This window comes from Ailuropoda melanoleuca, chromosome X (genome assembly GCF_002007445.2).
Source record: "Ailuropoda melanoleuca isolate Jingjing chromosome X, ASM200744v2, whole genome shotgun sequence".
In the NCBI taxonomy this organism is placed as follows: Eukaryota; Metazoa; Chordata; class Mammalia; order Carnivora; family Ursidae; genus Ailuropoda; species Ailuropoda melanoleuca.
Window position 1 is genome coordinate 87,895,320 of NC_048238.1, and position 21,010 is coordinate 87,916,329.

Genomic DNA, 21,010 nt, shown 5'->3' on the forward strand with positions numbered 1-21,010 from the left:
GCATAGTTAAATTTATACAAAGCTTAAATTGTTTAAGCAAATATATTAGCCTCTTTTTACTATAATTAGGATAAATTATAAAAGCATAAAAAATGAATGGGGAGAATTTAGAGTAATAACTAAATACCTTTGGATTTTTTCAGAAATTTACTTGGATTCTCTTCAAGCGGAATTGCTGGAGAAGTGTTTCTGTTGCTTCAGGGGAATTAAAAAAAAACTGACTAGCATAAGGAAAAAGCAAACACTTTGTTGCATATGATACTGACAGCTTGATATCCGAATAATAGGAATTCTATCTTAAAGGTTAGCTTCTTTTGGGGAGGAAGTAAGAGTGGGGAAAAAACTTCAAGCATGTTTCTGGGTCTATTGATTTCTGAAAGGTTAATAGTTGGGTTAGTGTTTTAACTTGAGCTTAGTGGTAAGGATAACAGGAAGGGAGAAAATCTTCACAAATATTTTAGATCTTCTAACTGCTTGATTTCTTGGGAGAAACTCAACCTCTCATAACTCATTGGCAATTGCATTATCAAAACTGGGCCTTGACAGAAAAATATCATGAAAGGTATATCTATTAAATGTGCTCCACTGAGCCTGTGAGCGTTGCAAAATAGTGTCATGACTTAAAATATTTTTTTTCTAATTTAACAAATATGTTGTCTTTTGAAGATATAAAATCAGTGAGTTTTTCTCTAGGGGAAAATATCGTCAGTGCATTTTTATAGCCTTTCTGATTACTTTAGAGGAAAGTTTTTGATAATCTTATGGCTGGAATACCATTCTCTACTGACTTAAGGTCTTCAGCATCAAGTAAAAATAGAACGTAATTGTTATAAAGAGCAGATGGTGTATCTATTAACAGTCAACACATCTTCTTAAACATATGGTTGAACAGGTTAACTAAAGGATAAAGTGGTGAGAGTTGTATAGAAAACTGACAGCTGTAAAATACTTTTTCTTCTTTTAAATGACATGTGTTTTAGGAAAATTCAATAAAATACTGTGTCTATGAGATGTTTCCCCTCAGGGTTAAAAAATTCTAAAAGAAAGGGCTTTGAGTGACCCAAGTTATTGTCCTTAAGACTCTTCTCTAAATATTAGGTTGTATTTTCAAGGCATAATGGTTCTAGAACCAGCTGTTCTAAAGAAGAACTGGACTGATGCTAGTTTTTCCACTTTGAGGCATTTATCCGCCTCTCCTTTTCTAATAGCTCTTGAATTAACAGAGATTCTCTTGCTTACTCCCTCCTTCATTGAAGTTGTTCATCTATGCAGCCCTGGTAATATTATTATCCAGGTAATTATTCCTGTTGAAAACATAAAAAAGGTACATGGCAAGTGTCCTACAATAACAGCAAATAATGAAGCATTTAAAAAATCTTAATCAGCATTTAAACAACATTAATGACAACAATAATATAAGCCTTTCTCATAGTGATCTATCTTGAATAACGACCTTAAAGCAGAATGAGCAATGAGTTTACACAACATCTGTATCACTTTAATCATTATCTGTTTCTAGAACTATACTGTTAATTTAAAATAATAGTCAAGGCAATTTACCAATTGCTGTAGTTAACACGAACACTTGCTCCATCTTTTTTCCATCATTGTAAAATGCCAGATACCAAGGCCCTTGGTCCATATACTCTATGAAACCGGTCTCCTGTAGTGAGGTTAAGATCAGGTTCCGAGGGGAGTGTTGGGTATCATCAGAGCCCTTGGAGTCCTGCTTGACCAGTTGTTTTCCATCCATCAGTTTTACAAAATCAAACTGGAACAAATACACACACAAATATGAGCCACGACTTGTACTTCTAGACTAATGAACAACTTTAACTTCAGTTGCCTTATTTCATACTTCTTTGAGGTAGGCAAAGCAAAAGAAGTTATTTGTTCTTAAGCATACTTAAACACAAAAGTATATTACTAATTCTGGAAAAAACCCACTATATTTATAAATGTCATAAACCTCTCAGTTTTGGAGTATTCAAAATAATAGTCTAAAAATAAGTAATCCAAGAAATAGAAAAAAATCTGACTTAGTATTAGGCAAGAGAATTTTGATATTTTACTAAAGTATCAGATAAAAGATATTCAAAACCACACATTACCCTCAAAAATGTGACCATGATCTTCTCTACAGATTCAAGAGTTTTACAGTTTTTAAAACAAGTTAACAGTCAAAAATTTGAGAACATTCATTATAATTTACTACCTTTGTGGTAGCATATTTAAATATTCAAAGGATCCCCTCCTTTTTTCCCCTAATCAGTGGACAAGCACATGGCACACATTTCCTTGGGCATTTTTTTTAAGAGTCACATTTGAATGGCATTCTAATTCCCTGCCTATTCCCATCCAGAAGGTAATGTTTGGACTACAGTCATATCTGTTGAAAAAAAAGCAATCCCCTGATGGTTATGATTCCTTATGCTACTTCTTAGATGGATCAGGGCCCCAAGTGGGTTCATGCAAGTAAGAGATAAGGAAAAAAAATGAGGGAAATCAGGTGGCTAACATTTATAGAAGGGCTTTGTAAACCATTGAGGTTTTACATATTTGAGTTATTATTAACAAAAACAAGAAAAATTTTTACCTGTAAGATAAAAACCTCCCTTTTAGACTCATTTCCTTTATTGATTTGCATTTTTCACTGAGACAAGGGGTCAAGGCCATATGGAACCAGCTAAGGGGGTGTGGATCCAAAAACTAAGTAAGATGAGGGGGCGGGGAAAGCTCACGATCATCCTGTTTCAGGAAACAGAATTCAAGTTTCAAGAATATTTTCTTAAACTTTCTTTTCTGAATTTGCTCTGCTAAATGCTATTGTTTTTTTCTCAACATCATTTCTTTTTCGTTTGTTTGAGTGTGATTAATTCGGGTATTTGCCCATTACAAACATTGTCTACCTTTATCTTTGGCTCCCACATACTTTGTAAGTCATGAACCCTGAACTACTCATCCCACCACCCTCTAAAAGGGTCAAGAAATACCTGTAACATCAAATACCTGAGTGTGTGTAGGTGGAATGTTTCTTCTCCCATAAATTCCCAGCAGAGAGTCCTTGGCTAAAGAAATATTGAATTTCAGATATATAGGATGGTGGATAGTAATCTGGAAACGCCAGAATAAGCCGGGTGGAATGGTCTGCATGACCTGCGCACCAATGTCAACTTCTCCAGTGTCTATTGCCCGTCCCTTCTGAAACACTGGTTTTAAAGGTAAAGAAAATTGTACATAATATTAATCTTAACTTATAAAGCAATGGTTTTTAGTTTTTCAACACAAATATATCAAAATGACTTACTAAGCTCTTTCTTCCTTCCTACCCTACCCGTATTTCAAGGCCTTACCCAAATCAAATAATCTTCCAAGAAGCCTCTTCCTTCTCTTGAACTATTATTGCATTTATTTCCATCATTTGATTCATTTTTTTAATAATTTTTATTTTGTTCTATTAGTCACCATACAGTACATCCCCAGTTTTTGACGCAATGTTCCATGATTCATTATTTGCGTATAACACCCAGTGCACTATGCAATATGTGCCCCTCCTTACTACCCATCACCGGCCTATCCCAATTCCCCACCCCCCTCCCCTCTGAAGCCCTTGGTTTGTTTCCCAGAGTCCACAAAGAACTTCTCAAACTCAATACACGTGAAACATTTGATTAATCACTATTTACTGAGCGTGGTCTGGGTAGCTACAGGACATACAATGATGAACAAGATGTAGTTCTTGCTCTCAAAGAGCTTTGAATATATGAGAGGAAATAGGACCAGTGCACAAATAATCATGTTGTAAAGGAAAATAAGTGCTCTAGGTATTCCAAGGAGTAAAGGTTATTTGGTTGGAGGATACTCCTCATTCCTAGCTGTCTCTATGCCCTTCATCTTTATTTTTCTTCTTAGTACTTATCACCCCCTAACATACCATGTGTCTTACTTGTTTATTGCCTATTTTCTCCCAATAGAATATCAGTTCCATGAGGCTGTGGCTGTTTTGTTCCTTCCTTTATCCTCAGTTACTAGAAGAATGTACGCAAACAATATGTGCTCCATACATATTTATTTGATGCATGAATGAATGAATGAATGAATGAGAAAAGGGTATTTATGGGAAGTAGTATTGAAGATGGGCCTTAAAGGAGGGAGAAGATTTCAACAGAGCTGTTCAGAAGAATGTTCCACAGGGAAGGAACACTTTGTACCAAAACAAAGAGGAGAGAAACTTGTAAAGCTATGGTGTTGGGTACGTGTCTATAGAGAGGAGCAGTTGCAGATAGGGCTGGAGGGAAATGATGGCATCCTAGGGCCCTGAATGCCAGTCCTGAGGGTTTACTGAGTAAAGGATGGAAAGCCATTAAAGGTTTTGAAGAAGAGGGGAAATATCTGGGTACATCAGAAAGACTGATCTTAAGTCAGAAGGTAGGATGATTTAGAGCACGGAAACACAAGAATAATAGAGAATTATGGAGCAATAATTCAGGTGAAATGACATAAAGATCTCAATTTAGGGTGGGCTCAACAGTTCACATGGGACAAGTCCATTCCAGTCAACTATAAAATAAACAAGTGGAGCTACATCAGACTAGAGAGCTCTGCACGGCCAAAGAAACAATCAATAAATTGAAAAGGCAACCTACAGAATGGGAGAAAATTATTTGCAAACCATATATCTGATAAGCTGTGACTATCCAAAATATATAAAGAATTCATGTGACTCAACAGTAAAAAAGCAAATATTCCAACTCAATAGCAAAAAAAGCAAAAAATCCAATTTAAAAATGGGCAAGGGACTTCAACATTTTTCCAAAAAAGACATACAGATGGCCAACGGGTATATGAAAAGGTGCTCAACATCACTAATCATCGGGGAAATTCAAATCAAACCTATAATGAGATATCACCTCATACCCCGTTAGGTTGGCTATTATCAAAAAGATAAGAAATAACAATGTTGGTAAGGATGTAGAGAAAAGGGAACCCTTATACTCTTATATACTATTGGTGGGTATGCAAAATGGTACAACTGTTTTGGAAAACAGTATGGTAGGTGCTCAAAAAATAGAACTACCATATGATCCAGCAACCCCACTTCTGGGTATATATCCAAAAGAACTGAAATCAAGATCCTGAAGAGATATCTGTACACCCACATTCACTGCAGCAGTACTCACAATAGCCAAGATATAGAAACAACCTAAATATCCTTTGGTGAAAGAATGGATTAAGAAAACGTGATGTGTGTGTGTGTGTGTGTGTGTGTGTAATATACAATATATAATACATATATAAAAACACTCCATTGTGTGTATATATGTATGTGTATATACACACACAGCAAATATTATTCAGCCAAAAAAAAAAAAAAAAGGAAATCCTGCCATTTGCAACAACATGGATGAATCAGGAGGGCATGATGCTAAGTAAACTAAGCCAGACAGAGAAAGACAAATACTGCACGGTATCACTTATGTGTGGGATCTATAAAAGAGTAAGAGCCAATTTCATAGAAACAGAAACTAGAATGGCTGCCAGTGCTGGAGGGAGGGGGAAATGGGGTGATGTAGGTCAAAGGGTACAAATTTTTAGTTTTAAGAAGAGTTCTGACAATCTAACGTAGAGCATGGGCACTATAGTTAATAATACAGTATCATATACTGGAATGTTGTTGAGAGGAGATCTTAAGCATTCTTACCACAGCAAAAAAGTTAAGTATATGAGGTGATGGATGTGTTAATTATCTTGACCTTTTTAATCATTTCTACATTGTATAGGTATATGAAATCAGCATGTTGTATATTTTAAATATATACTATACTTGTCAATTTTTCCTCAATAAAGTTAAAAAAATTACATATTATTGAGGAAGTATAAAACTGGGTTATCCTAAAGAGTGACAGAAATTTCAATGAACTTCAGATTATTATAAATTTTAAAAATCTTATTGTACTTTCAAGCATAAATGCTAAAAAACAAAAATTTATTCTCCATCTAGCATAGAGAAAGTAATACTGAAATAAAAATAATTTATCTAAACTAAGGCAAGAAAGGGAAGGCACAGACTAGATGGATCAATTAGAAAACATAAAGAAGATGGAAGATAAATCATAATAAAATAAAGAGCAATGAACTAAATGCTTATGTTAAAAGGTAAGAGTCATCACTCTGAATTAAAAAGTAAAATCTGAAGACATATATTTTACAAAAAATATATTTAAAATATAAAGAGACTGATTTATAATAATAAACGTTATTTTCTCAGGAAGAAAAAAAAGAAAGAATAAAGAAGACAATGTACAGGAAGATTATAGCCCGGCGCTTCTCAAACCTGAATGTGCTGAAGGCAGGGTGTCTTGCTAACATGCAAGTTATGATTCAGTAGGTCTGAGTCAGATATTTCTCACAAGTTCCCAAGTAATGCACCTGCTGCATGGTCCACAGCCTACACACTGAGAAGCAAGGTTCTCAGGACACTGGGATGCTAGGTATGGCAGCTAAGGAAGGGTCAAAACTGACCCTATGGTCGTTGAGTTTGGGTGACTCAGACAATGCCCGTAGCAAAAACAAGAAACCGAGAAGGAGCTGGTTAGTGTGAGAAGATGTCGAGTTTCAACAAGCAGATTTTTATTATTTATCGCCGTATTTTCTAATTACTTCCGATGTGCTAGTTTACTCTCTGTTTCTGTAGAATTCTCTGTTAAGTGGTGGTGGGGAGGGAAAGGATAGAAGAGGAGGGGCAGGAATTAGTTCGCCTTGGTTTTAAGCCACAAGGATCACACTTTAAGAGGGAAAATTCAATTTGGTCTCATTTCATACTGCCTTTATATTTTTCAGCCATCAACTCTTTCTCCACACCAAACACAGTTTAAAAACACACATGGTCTCTGTCCTTTGTGTTCGCTTGCTATAAAATTAACAGCCCATTAAGAAACACACCTGCAGTGGCTTTATTCAGAGGCCAATGCCTTCTAGCTTTTAACTCCCTAAAATACCTCTATTATTGCTTTTTGTGTTAAGGCCAAGAGTAATAACTATTTTAAGAATGTTCACTGTTAACTGTTAATAATAGATTTCAAATGCAATTTTGAACATAATTATGTATTACAGGACACATAATTTTGTGGAATTGACATTTATAATAAAATATGCCCTTTGAGATGATAGATGACCAACCGAGGACCTTATTTTTCACTGAAAGTTACTTTTTCCCATGTGAGACAGAACGGTCTTGTGCCCAAAGGATTGTTTATGCATTTAACTCTTAAGGTCCTGGAGCTGACAGATGTCTTCAAAGAGCAGACAATTAATAGACCGTGTTTACGCGGATACTTCTGTTCTCAACTTAATGTTCAGTTTGTTCAATCGCTATCCTCATCAGGGACTCTTATCACTTCTTAAAATGCATCATGTGGTTGTTCGAACACTATTATAAATATAAAATAATTTAAAATTAGGTTCTACAAACACTATTTTAAAGGTGCTACAAACAGCATTTAATGAATGCAGACACTGTCATTTTAAAAAATCAGGGCAAAACTGGCTGATGGACATTAATCTTTATATATGAGCCTTACCAAATGCTACACCATGTCTTTCTTCTGCACTTTATAGCATCATATACTGCATAATGAGGCTACTTAAATGTTATTCACTAAATCAAAAGAAACTTGTGAAGTTGTGTTGTTGGAGCTTCCTGGTGACTAGCATTAGTAAATATCTGAAGCATATATACTAAGTCATTTACAAAAATGATTTTAAAAGGTGGTCTTACCCTTTGAGAGCCTGCATCATAGTTAAAACAGGATAGATGAAGAGACATGACAACATGAATGAACATTTGGACTATAATTTAAATAAAAATAGCATAGCAAGCTAGCTGCTGCAATTTGGTATTAAAGAGAAATTCTCACAGCTTGCAGATGGAAAATTTTTCAGCCTCTAACCTTTAGAGTTGAGTGCATCAGAAAGGGGGACGTCTCCCTGTTAGCAATCTATATCACTAAATAGCCCGCTCCATTTTATCTTCTCTCGAAATTTGTTACAAGTTACAACATAGTGGTTCTTAGTTAATTTACTATTTCATTTTTTTTCCTTAATGTAGCGCAAAGGGGAAAACTAAAGAGAAGAAAATGACATGCAGACAAACAATATGGAATGTGATTTCAGGAAGACATTCTGAGCCAGGTAAGGAAGTGGAACAATTTTGGCCAAACTTAACCTGGACTTTGATCCTTCATTTGCAAAGTGTCAGCAGCCGTGCTAAAATACCGCACAAAGGTAGGGATTTTGTAGCATGAATGTTTTGTCATTTAATCACTTAGATTGCTACAGCATATCAGAAGGTCCAGGAAGACCGTATTTTTCAGGGGCAGAACACTCCCTTGCAGAAATGTAAGAGGAAGAGCAAACAGCCACGGATCATATCAAACTGTGCAGTACTGTCGTTATCACAGTCCCACCAATATCCACCAATTTAGTTTGAGCTAAACACTCTCTTTATAGCTTGCAACACAGGCATCAACTGCTGAGTGGTAAAAACCAATGGCAGATGGGCCGTGTGGAAGGATGGCATGCTAACTGACAGTTGCTTAGTTCAAAAGGAAAAGGTCAAGCTACCTGGAAGGTAAATACAGAGGCCCGGAATTGGTGACAGACACTGTGTACAGTGGCTGTATTGACTAAACCAAGGCTTCATTATCTCTAGACTCAGACACATACCTGAATACTAAGAACAGAATTATTAACAAAATTGTCCTTATAAGATAGGGGTAAGGAACTCTATTCTGGACATATACATGTATTTATTTTTTTTATTTAAGGTAGCTAGACTGGATTTAATGATCCTGCACAAAACTCAGCACAACATGAGTAGAAGACGCTGACATGTGGTCATTAAAAAGATTCTCATATCAGGTCCTCATGTAAAAATGACCAGGTTAAAGGCTGTGGTATTGTTCGTAATAGCAATCTTAGCAGTCTTTTAAGGGGTTTGCAAGTTCCATAAAATGTATCTAAGCTAAGAAGATACCGGCTTTATTAACTGAAGGGAATGTTGTCCAAAGGGATGAAAAAGAAACATGCCTTAAGATCATATTTGCCTGTCATGTCATCTTATGGCATGTTCAAAATCCTCAAAAGATATCAACAAATACCTTTGGTATGGTCTTTCACCTGAATTAGTCTTAGTGTGTGTCTCATGTGTTAAGTACCATCTCCCTTCTGTTCCTTCAAACATAGTAATTGTTTCACAGTTAACAAATCATTATGAAATTTAGAGTATCAGTGCTTGGAACAAAATGAGGAGGGGAAATGAACCCCGAATTCCTGTGATCAAAAGCTGTGAAGAGATATAAAGGGGTCAGTGAAAACCTATCCTACCCTTCCCATCTAAGTAGCCATGTATAATTTTCTTTATATGTACTGTTGAAAAAAAATATGTATTCAACTCAGTTCTTCAGGAAGGGATTTTCCAGACTGTGTATTGCACGTGTTTTTTATATCGGTTCTATAACCCAGGAGTATGCAGGAGAAAGAAAAGGAAGAATGAACCTTGTACCTAGTAGGAACTTGGTAAATATTGTTTTGATGAATTAACGAAATAGTAATCTTGATAATTTATTTAGTAATGTTGATCATTTATTTTGACATTTTGGTACAAGGTTTAGTGGGAGGAAGAACTGAAACACCTCCACCTGGAGACCTTTGGGGATTAACTGAGAATAAAATATGTTTAGAAATAAAATACCTCTGCCTTCCTGACACTGATAATAGACAGCTGATTGTGTGAAAAAGTCCATTAGTGAATATTACACTTGAGAAATACATTAGTGTGTAAGTGTAAACAATTACATCCAGACACTGAAAGACTTCAGACTCCAATACAGTAGCTCGTCTAGTATTACATACATCTTCCCAGACAGAAGTGAAATGGTATTGTTAAAATCTCACCATTAATTAAAAGGCGAATTTTGAATTGCATTTTGACCCTGTGTATGTGTTTGTTGAACATATTATTGTTTAAAAGACATAATTCTCTTTTTAGAAGTATTTCTTTAAGTTCTGTCATAGGATTTCCACTTTCCTAAAAATTTTTTTTTTAGATTTCACAGTTCTTCTGGTGTGTTATAATGACCACTAAGTAGTATTCACAAACATTAGTTTCCAAATTTCAGGCTCTCCTGACTTGATATACAATCTCACACTGTGAAACACAAATTGTGTTTGTAGAATGTCAGTCTGTGGATTATTACCAATGGTACATGAAGTAGTCAATCTCTTTGAATTTCATTGGTGAAAACTTGAACTGATAGGAAACTCAAATTGATCATCTCATTTTTACATATTTAAATACTGACTCAGAATCATGGGTCAACATGGTATAAAACACTTTCTTAAAAGAAAATATATTGCCACTAGCAAAAAAAAAAACCCAACAACACATATTCAAAGGTTAATGAATAAATATGGACCACGCAATGAAAAGTCAAAAAAGGAAATTAAAGAAATGATTTTCACTTATAATATCATCAAAAAGAATTAAAAAACTTAGGGATACACTTAATAAAAAAGCTGCAAGTTGGGGTGCCTGAGTGGCTCAGTTGGGTGAGTGTCCACCTCTTGGTTTCAGCTCAGGTCATGATCACAGGGCCCTGGGATGGAGCCCCATATTGGGCTCCATGTTCAGTGGGGAGTCTGCTTGAAGATTCTTTTTTTTTTAATTTTTAAAAAAGATTTTATTTATTTATTTGTCGGTGGGGGGAGAGAGCACAAGCAGGAGGAATAGCAGGCAGAGGGAGAAGCAGGCTCCCCGCTGAGCAAGGAGCCCGATGTAGGACTTGATTCCAGGACGCCAGGATCATGATCTGAGCTGAAGGCAGATACTTTACCACTGAGCCACCCAGGTGTCCCTGCTTGAAGATTCTTTCCTTCTCCCTCTGCCCCTCCCCAACCCAGCTCACGCTGGCTCCCTCTCTAAAATAAATAAATAAATAAATAAATAAATAAATAAATAAATAAATCTTTTTAAAAAAAAGCTGCAAGACTTGTACACTGAGAAATACAAAACATCACTGAAAGAAATTAAAGAAGGCCTAAATAAATGGAAACACCCATATTCATGGATTTTAAGATATACTATTATTAAAATGGCAATACTTCCTAAACTGATTTATGGATTCAATTCAATCCCTACCAAAATTCTAACTCCCATTTTCCAGAAATACACAAGCTGAGGTAAAATTCATATGGAAATTCAAGGAACCCAGAATAACTAAAGCAATCTTAAAAAAAATAAATAGGAAAACACTGGAGGCCTCCCACTTCCTGATTTCAAAACTTATTACAAAGCTACAGTAATGGTACTGGTATTATACGGTAGACATATAGATCAATGGAATAGAAATGAGAATGAAGAAATAAAACATCATATTTATGGTCAACCGAATTTCAACAAGGGCACCAAGATAATTCAATGGGGGAAAGAATAGCCTTTTTAACCAGTGAACCGGTGACGGACAAGTGGATATCCACAAGCAAAAGAGTGAAGTTGAACAACTCCCTCATGCCATATATACAAAAATTAACTCAAAATGGACCAAATATCTACATTTAAGAACTAAACCTATAAAATTCTCAGATGAAAACACAGGCATAAATCTTTGTGACCTGGGATTTGGCAATAGTTTCTTAGACATGAGATCAAAAGCACATACAACAAAAGAAACAATAGATACATTTGACTTCTTCAAAATTAAAAACTTTTGTGCCTCAGAGGACACCATCAAGAAAGTGAAGAGACTGTCTACAGAACGGGAGAAAACATTTGCAAATCATATACTGGAAAAGAGACTTGTATTTAGAATACATTACGAAGACTTAACAAACTCACCAATAAAAATACAAATAAACCAATTGAAAAATGGTCAAAGGATCCAAATAGATGTTTCTTCAAAGAAGAAATACAAATGGCCAATGAGCACAGGAAAAGAGGCTCAATATCATTAGTCACCAAGGACATGCAAGTTAAAACCACAATGAGATACCACTTCATACCCACTAGGATAGCTAAAATAAGAATGATAGACAATAACAGGTGTTGACAGATATGGAGAAATTGGCACCCTTTTACCCTTAGCCTCTCAAAAAAACTGAAAACAGGTTTTCTAACGAAAACTTGCACATGAATGCTTATAGCAGTATTATTCATAATAACCAAAAAAAGTGAAAATCCACAAAAGGTCCATCAATTGATGAGTGCATAAACAAAATACGATATACTCACACAGTGGAATATTATTCAACCATAAAAAGGAATGACATATCAGTACATGCCACAACATGGGCCAACTTTGAAAACATTATGTTAACTGAAAGAAGCCAGACACAAAAGAGTACATATTACGTGATTCCATTTATGTAAAATGTACACATAGGCAAATCTATAAAGACAGGAAATAGATTAGTGGTTGCCAGGGGCTGGGGAGAAGTGGGGATATGGGGTAACTGCCAATGCCTATGAGGTTTCTTTTCGGTGTGATGAAAATGTTCTAGAACTAAATAGAGATAATGGCTACACAACTCTGAATATGCTAAGAATTGCTGAATTGCACACTTTAAATCAGTGAATTATACAGTACGTAAATTATAGCTCAACAAAGCTGTTCCAAAAGATATGGTTCTAAGTTCTAAATTGGCATGCAGAGCTTGCACGCACACACACACACAACTATCATGAACTGTCATAAGAGTTTTGATGTGTTTCCAAGTGGTTTTAGATGGTCACCTGCTACCTAAAAGCTGAACTATCGCCTGGCCAGTATTTTAGAACATGTAATTGGTAGCACACGGCAGGGATGCCTATTTTCTCTATTTTTAGACAATGCTAGATGTTAGTTCTATGTAGGTTATTAGGATCACATCTTCTATACTGGGATGGTGGCAGGAGGGCTTGACATGGCTCAATTTATCCAGCACCCACTTTTGTGTCTTAGAATGTAAGCCCCAAAGACAGGGAAGTCATGGCTGTCTAAAATCTTGACATCTACCTACCGGGCATTTGATAAAGGCAATTATATTACGGCCCACCTATCCCACAGTTGAGAGTACTGAGGGGGTTGTGTAGCTTCATGTTACAGGCCTTGGGGAAAAGCAGCAGCCCGCAGGGGCACCGGTTCTCATGGGTTGTCCTATTTGTTATTGCCTTTAATTTCTATCTTTAAGGAACCCGGAAAATCTTCAATAATATCAAATTAAAACTTCTTCTCACAAGCAAAACTCACTACGCATAATAACAATAATACTGGGGTGCCTGGGTGGCTCAGTCAGTGAAGCATCTGCCTTCGGCTCAGGTCATGATCTCAGGGTCCTGGGATGGAGCCCCATGTCCATTGGCTCCCCCCTCAGCGGGGAGTCTGCTTCTCCCTCTCTCTCTGCTGCCCACCCCCCTCCCCCACTCATGCTTTCTCTCTCTCACGCTCTCTGTTTCAAATAAATAAATAAAATCTTTAAAAAAAAACCCAGTAACAACAATAGTAATACAAAATCGGGCTAGATAGTAGCATCCATGGAACACTTACTGGGTCTTCTTTTGGAACTCCTACCTCTCATTTCCACAGTATCAAAATCTCATACTCAGTGTGCCATAAAATTCCGTGTCCCAGTTTCTCTCTGAGGCTCCTCCCTCCTCTTTTCTCCTGTCCAGACTTTGGTCTCTTCACTCTCTCTTTTCTTACTGGCATCCGCAATGTCTCCCTCTCTACTGGTTTCTTATTTTTCATCTTCAAACAAGCACAAGTCTCTCTTTAAAAAAACGAAAAACAAAACAAAACAAAAAAAACAACTAAAATGACCCAACTGCCCCTCAACCTAGTTATCATACTATTTATCTCCTTCCTTTCCTTGCCAAGCTGTCTCCATCTGCTGCCTCTATTGCTTCATTATCCATTTACCACTTAGGCTATTACCATCTGCATTTCCCCCCACTACTCTATTAGTCCATTCTCCTAAATATGCGCTCTTTAAGGTCAACTTGGATTGATTTTTCTGGTTTTTCAAGGCCCAGCTCAAACTACTTCTATAATAAACAATCATCTTTTCATCTTTTGTCTTGTAAGCCTCTTAATCACCTAAGCATCCTATCCTCTATTTCTGTACACCAGTTGGTTGCATGTGAGTTTGCATTGTGGGCATGTATGCGTGTTTCCTCTAGCTCTCCTGTCGAACAGGATTTTCTCAAGGGCAAAAGCTCTCTTCTGCTTCACTTGTGAGCGTTCTACAGTATTTAGTACAGTTAAAATGGCATCTTGACTCACATAGCACTAAAAATCATGAACTTCTATGCCTGTAAATACTAAGGTTTCATTTTTCTTCCCTTGATATTATTTTCATGGAGAGGTTGGGGTGATAAAGATACCTTCTGTGGGATATATAGTGGACACAGCAAAAGGCAAGGAAAACAACTAAGGGAAAATATAGTTACAAGAAGAGTTCAGAAGTAAAACCAGAGGCTCACGGTATTAGAAAGGTGAAAGCCAAGAAAGGATATGTGATTATTATCTATGGGATTGCCGAAGTTACGCAAAGGGAAATGTAGACTTGTGCATTACATCTTGGAACTCTAAGATTTTGATTTCAAAAGCAAATTTTACATATGAGAATTACCTTTGACTTCATGCAAAAGTGAGTAAATGTTTGAACTTCCTCCAAAAATAATATAGGTGGAAAGATATAAACAGATACTCAACAGAATTAGGAACACACATGGTTTGTGAATTTTCTACAATGCACTGCTTCTCTCAAAGAACTATGATGGTATAAAGATGCTGTGGGAAGATCCCTTAGCTTTTGAAGGACTACTCCAGGAGGATCCATATGCCATCCCATAGTACACCACTTAGCGCCCCTGTCAGGTGTATACTGCTAGGCTAGAGGGACCATGAGGTAGATATATTCCACAGGAAAGGTGTCTATTAGTTAAACAAACAAACAAACAAACAAAAGTAAAATGAGGATTAAAATGAAACAAGAAGGAAACATTAAACATATATGACCAAGAATATTTAACATGAATTTTTTATACCGTAAATAAGTTTGCCTTTTAGCATAGTGAACCCTTTCCATAAAACTGTTTTAGAAGTCAGGTCTCCAGTATGCTTTAGAAAAGCTTTTGTTAAAACTGAAGTATATTGATAAAGTGATTTAATATAGTTGAAAACAGCTGCAGCACTCTAGCTGGGCCCCCTGAAACCTTGTATTAGAGAAACATCTATATAGCATTATAGGAAACATTTACTGTAATTTGCCATCAATCTTTAAAAATAATAATGTTACGCTCCCAACATTGTTGTCTTTGTTAGTGCATTACTGCTATTTTATTCATGTGGTTTGTTGTGCTTATATGAATTATTCCCAATTCTACCACAATGTCCTGGGCTCTAATATCCTTTAAGTAAAAGATACTGAAACTATGGGTTGACTCAAAGGGCAGCTGAGTGCATTTTAATATCCACATGTCCTATGAACCAATATTGAAGAACCACAGAATTATATTGCAGGACTGTATTCCATCTGAATGTACAGTGATTACCTGGGTGGGGTTGGTGCAGTTCTTTACTTTGTACCACAAAATGACCCTTTACCTACTGGCTGGGCCTGTGAAATAAATGTCAATGAAACTATAAGTAAATCTGAAATTCAAGCTTTTACAAGGTCCACAACTGTCATCAAATAAATTGCTCCCAATATAAATATGCTGCAGGTAAAACAAAACAAAACACCTCAACAACAACAAAGCCAAAAAACAAGTAGAACACACACACACACCCTTCTCCAGCTGGGTCTACAATGAAAGGAGGTCATCAAAGGGACATTTGGGCTGTTAACTTTCAGTTCCCAAGGTGTGTGGGTGTTCTTCTTTGAGGAGTAGGGAGAGTCTTGTTGAACCCAGGTCTTTGGAGGGAAATGTAAGATTTGCAAAGTACTCTTACGGAAAAGATATACATTTGACCATATGCATGCAGATTTTTAATCAAGATAGCTGCTACTTAAACAACTAGCCTTGAGAAAAGAAGTTTTAAAAGAAGAAAGAAGAGGCTCCAGGAAGGGTCTTGGGCTAACATTTAGGAAAGACTAGATCCTCCTTTCAGCTGTGCCTGTAGTTATGTCTGTTATGCAAGCCAAGTCTCTTCACCTTCTTGTGTTTTCCTTTTCAAGTGTAAAACAAGGGTAACAATAGCTGCTGCTGCATAGAACTGTTCTGTGGATAAAAGACATTAAAGTATTTTGAAATTGTAAATGTTCTCTAAGTGCACACTGTTATTGTTACATAGATGTCAAAAATCCAAACTTACAAGGCAGAAAACTGGGAATTAATTCTTTGAATTACAACAAAATTCTCTGCAAGTAATTTAATGGCAAAGTGGCTTTCACATTTTACAGACATACGTTTCAACCATTTTCCAGGAGTGTACACGCCTTTTGCAAAAATAGGTCCACTTTTATTCGGAACGGCTAATTATTCTTCCTTAACTGCAGAATTCGAATTCACTGACTCATAATGTACACAGCTGGAGGGGACCTTATAGATAAGCCAGTCCCACAGAGCATCACCCCTTGTTTGTCTAAGCTTTAGCAGCTGGGAGGAGAATGGAGGGCAAAGAAAGAAAAGGTGAAGGCAGGGGAAGTGTGACAGGAATCTGACCCCCTCTTCCATTTTATCTGGAGAGATGTGGCTTTCATCTTTCATTTGTGCTTTGGGTAAGATATAATTTGCAAAATGCGTTTCCCTGCCCACTGTATTCCTCTTCCACTCCCTGAAAGTTTTAAACCTGAAGGAGAGCAGAATTTGCCATCCCACAATATGATTCTTTGATGTAAGGATCATCTTGAAGAAACAGCAGACATAAGAAAACCGTGTAAAAGTTCCCCTTTGGTCGGGACATTGACATTTATAAGGGAAATCACCATCTGCAAGGGTGTCTCCCTCTCTGTACCAGGAAGATGTGCATAAATCTCTAGAAACTCTTATCAGTGGAGGAGAGGACTTAAAGCTGCCTACCAAGCATACTCTAGCTCACTGTGCTTGGCCTGACCGGCTCCTATAACTGGCTCCCCGCACCCCCAACATCTTTTGTCTTTAGCTGGAGATGGTATTTAAGGTGGCGGCCTGGGCCCTTCCAGGAGCTACTCTGTTTTCCTGGGTCTCTCCTGTATATGCAGGGGGGCGTACAAGTTATTAAACTTGTTTTTCTCCTTCCTGTTAATCTGCTTTCTTTTTTAGTGCAGCAGGGGTGGGTGGGTGCCTCAACCAAGAACCTAGTAGGTGAGAGGAAAAATTATTTTTCAACCCGAACAAAGCCAACTCCCTCCTTTTTCGGATAAGAAACTGGAGCCCAGAAAGGTGAAGCTCTAGTCATTGCTTGGTCTGGGCTAAAGGATCTTCAGGACAGGCTGGATGCTGTGTCACATCAATCAGCTACATGTTGTTTCTATGGTCATATATTCAGCAGACATTGAACTAGAAAATACCTTCCCCCCCCTTCAACTTTGTGGTGACAGATCTTATAGAATGAATTTAAGAGAAATGCCACTTTCCCCCAAGGCCAGACTTTTGCAAACATTATAAAGGACATAAAGGCTGACTTGAGTATCCTTTAGCTCTGTCTCCCCATCCACCCTTTTGGTTCCTGTGCTCTATTTTGGCATCCAACCTGCAAGAATTCAGTACCATCAACTACCCGATAAACTTCTTTATTCTGATGACAGCTGACAATGTTGGACTTTATCTGAGCCCTACGCTCCTGGAAAACTGCTGGTGAAGAAATCCTCCCAACCTTTTGTTTTCCGAAACCCTCTCACTCTTTTATGTTTTAGGAAATGGCTTACAGCAAAGCAAACAAACAAAACCCCAAAACAACTCCATTAAAAACCCCTTCCCCTATGACTTATTAGATATGGTCTCTGTCCACCTTTCTCACAACTCCCGTAAGAACTGCAGAAGACTCCTTTGTTGACCTGTAACAAGGCCAAAGATGGACCTTTCCCCTTTTGCTGGAGCCTGCTGAAAGACCAGAGACAGACCGTCCAGTTGCCTGTTCTTTGTCTCATAATTAGCTAAGATTACAATTATTTGTTCCCATTCAACTAGCTAGATGCGGACATAAACATTTCCTGATCAGTTGACTGACTGAGACTTCCCGTGAGTACAAGACAATCCCAAATGTAAATCATCCCACATGTTCCTTATCTACTCCTCCTAGAAAAGTCTAAGGCAAAATCCACTCTGCTCAGACACTCTGATCTTTCGATCTGGAGTGCTTTCCCTATTGCAATAGCCTGAATAAAATTAATTTCCCTACCTATTCAGTTTTTGTCTTTGATACTTCCTCAGAAAACTCTTTAGCAATTTATATGTTTAGTTTGTGTTATATTGTTTCAATAACAGATGAGAAAACAGAAAAGGTGGAATCAAATGTCCTCGTTCTAGTTCAGATCTCTCTGTGTGTTCTTGACCCTTCTGGATCTCAGTTTCTTCATCTTAAAAAAAAGACATTGGATTTGATAATGTTTAGGATTTTAACATTCCATATTAGTTGATAAATTACATTGTAATTATTTTTAGTTCAATTTATGGATGTTATGTGACTCAGGTCTGGGACTAATTCTTTTACTTTTTTCTATCCCCTGTGCTGTTTACAGCAGTTGTTACATGATGTTTATTAAAGAGAAAGGGTTATGACTAGCTTGTAGGCTTTTAAGGTAGTAGGGGCTGTTTTAGTATAATGCTTTCAATTCTATAAATGTTTACCGAACAACCGACAGCTGGCTTTCCTGGTACATTCCAATATGTGATTGTGACTTTTTTCTTCCTTTTGAAATTAAATTCAAATTATTCAAGTACATTTCAAAAATAAAACCTTAGCAGGCTAAATGTCTATAATAAAATATTATTTTCCTTCATTTGGAAAACTAAGTGGTGAGAAAGTTCTTTAATCTCCTAAGGAGAAGCAGATATATGTAACTACTGCTAATGGGGAACCAATTCCAGCAGAATGTGATTTTTTTTTACAGTGCCATTCTATTTATCCATCACTTTGATGATGAAGGTGATGATGATTATGAAATAATAGATGTTAAACTGTGAAGTAAAGAGAGAGCAAACTTTTTTTTTTTAGATATTTTATTTTTTTTATTTTTATTTTTTAATTTTATTTTATTATATTGTGTTAATCACCATACAGTACATCCCCAGATTCCGATGTAAAGTTTGATGCTTCATTAGTTGCGTATAACACCCAGTGCACCATGCAATACGTGCCCTCCCTACTACCCATCACCAGGCTATCCCCTTCCCCCACCCCCTCCCCTCTGAAGTCCTCAGTTTGCCTCTCACAGTCCATAGTCTGAGAGAGCAAACTTTAAAAGGAGAAAACATTTAAATCCCAAGAAGGCCATCGTTTGTGGGAAAGCTGATAGGAGTTCGAAGCAGGATCTACAGTACCTAACCGGATGTCAATAAACTCCAGGTAATTACCAGTTGGTCCAATAATAATTACTGCTAAATTTAACCATGTGCCTGGCACTGTGCTTTACAACCATCATCTCACTTGTTCCTCACGACCAACTTATGAGACAGGTACTATTATTATCATCTTTGTGTTGCAGATGAGGATATTAGTTCATCAAGGTTGTACCAGTTCATTGCCTGAGGTTGGAGAGCCAGGAACTGACACAGTCAGTGTTCAAAGCCAGATCTGTCTGACTCCAGAGTCCAGGCTCTTAACCACAGCACTACAATGCCCAGTCCTCTAGGGGAGTGAGGAGAACAATGTAAAAAGGATTATCTGGTTTTTAGTTTTATATTTTAATGCACACAGCATCATTAAGACAAGCTTCTACAATTGTATTTATGGGGTGTGTGATGTCTAGAAAATCGTAACAGGATACAGCTGACCAGTTGAAAATAGCCTTCTAGGTATATCACATCTTCCACAAGGTTTGGTTTAGCATACACATGGCATTACAAAGCAGGAGCTATGTTTTTACTTGCTGAGTGATATGCAGTGAAGACCTAACACAGCAGTTACAGTTACAGTTAAGGTTTTGTTCACACTGCCACAGAAAGTCATTTAAGATAACAACTTGGTATATATGGCATCAACCCTTAACGATTTTTCTTAATAAAGTATTAAACTGAAATTGGTTTGGACTGTTTGTTGTTATAACCGAACAGAAACTTAAAAACAGTTTTTCATTTATGAAACTCATTATAACACATTAAAATATGGCTGTATAGCATTTCTCTAAAAGCCATCATGAATAGACTCTGGGGCTTTGCTTTCATTGGGTAAAGTGTCTTTTGTGGTTTTCATATACGTTTTAAGTGTGAATTTCAGTACAGTGTAGAGATAAGGCTCTGAAATCAGAGCGCCAGTTTCTAGCTCTGTGACCTTGGGCAAGTTACTTAACCTCTTTGTGCTTCTGTTTTTTAATTTGGAAAATGAGGTCCATAATGTTACCTTCATGATAGAATACATGTGAAGCGCCCAGATCAATTCTTGGCACATGGTTAATTATGCAATACATTTCAGTCATCATCAGCAAACTCCAGCTAACCCTTGGACAACACTGGGGTTAGGGAAGCCCATCCTCTCCCTCTCAACCCCATGCAGTCAAATAAACCTTGTACAATTTGTGACTCCCCAAAACTTAACTACTAATAGGCTACTGTTAGCCAGAAGCCTTACCAATAACATAAACAGTTGATTAACACAGATTTCCCATGTTACATGTTATATATACTGTTTTCCCACAATAAAGTAAGCTAGAAGAAAGAAATGTTATTAAGAAAATCATAAGGAGGAAAAAATACATTTCCAGTGCTGTGCTGTATTTATTGAAAACAATTTGTAGAGAAGAGGACCTGGGCAATTCAAACCCATGTTGTTCAAGGGTCAACTGTGCTTTGTGGAAGGGAATTACAGATATCTGAATTAGAGTAAACAAATGA

General features: G+C 36.9%; 1 protein-coding gene across 1 annotated transcript in view; it reads right to left on the bottom strand.

Annotated features, from left to right (window-relative positions):
* Positions 1 to 21,010, bottom strand: part of TENM1 (teneurin transmembrane protein 1) — a 761,614-nt gene that overhangs the window by 259,000 nt on the left and 481,604 nt on the right. Inside the window, exons 9-10 of the mRNA XM_034649058.1 lie at positions 3,010 to 3,209; positions 1,561 to 1,771 (exon numbers count right to left, since the gene is read on the bottom strand). Of these exons, the coding sequence (XP_034504949.1) occupies positions 1,561 to 1,771; positions 3,010 to 3,209 (411 nt within the window). The remainder of the gene's footprint in view (positions 1 to 1,560; positions 1,772 to 3,009; positions 3,210 to 21,010) is intronic.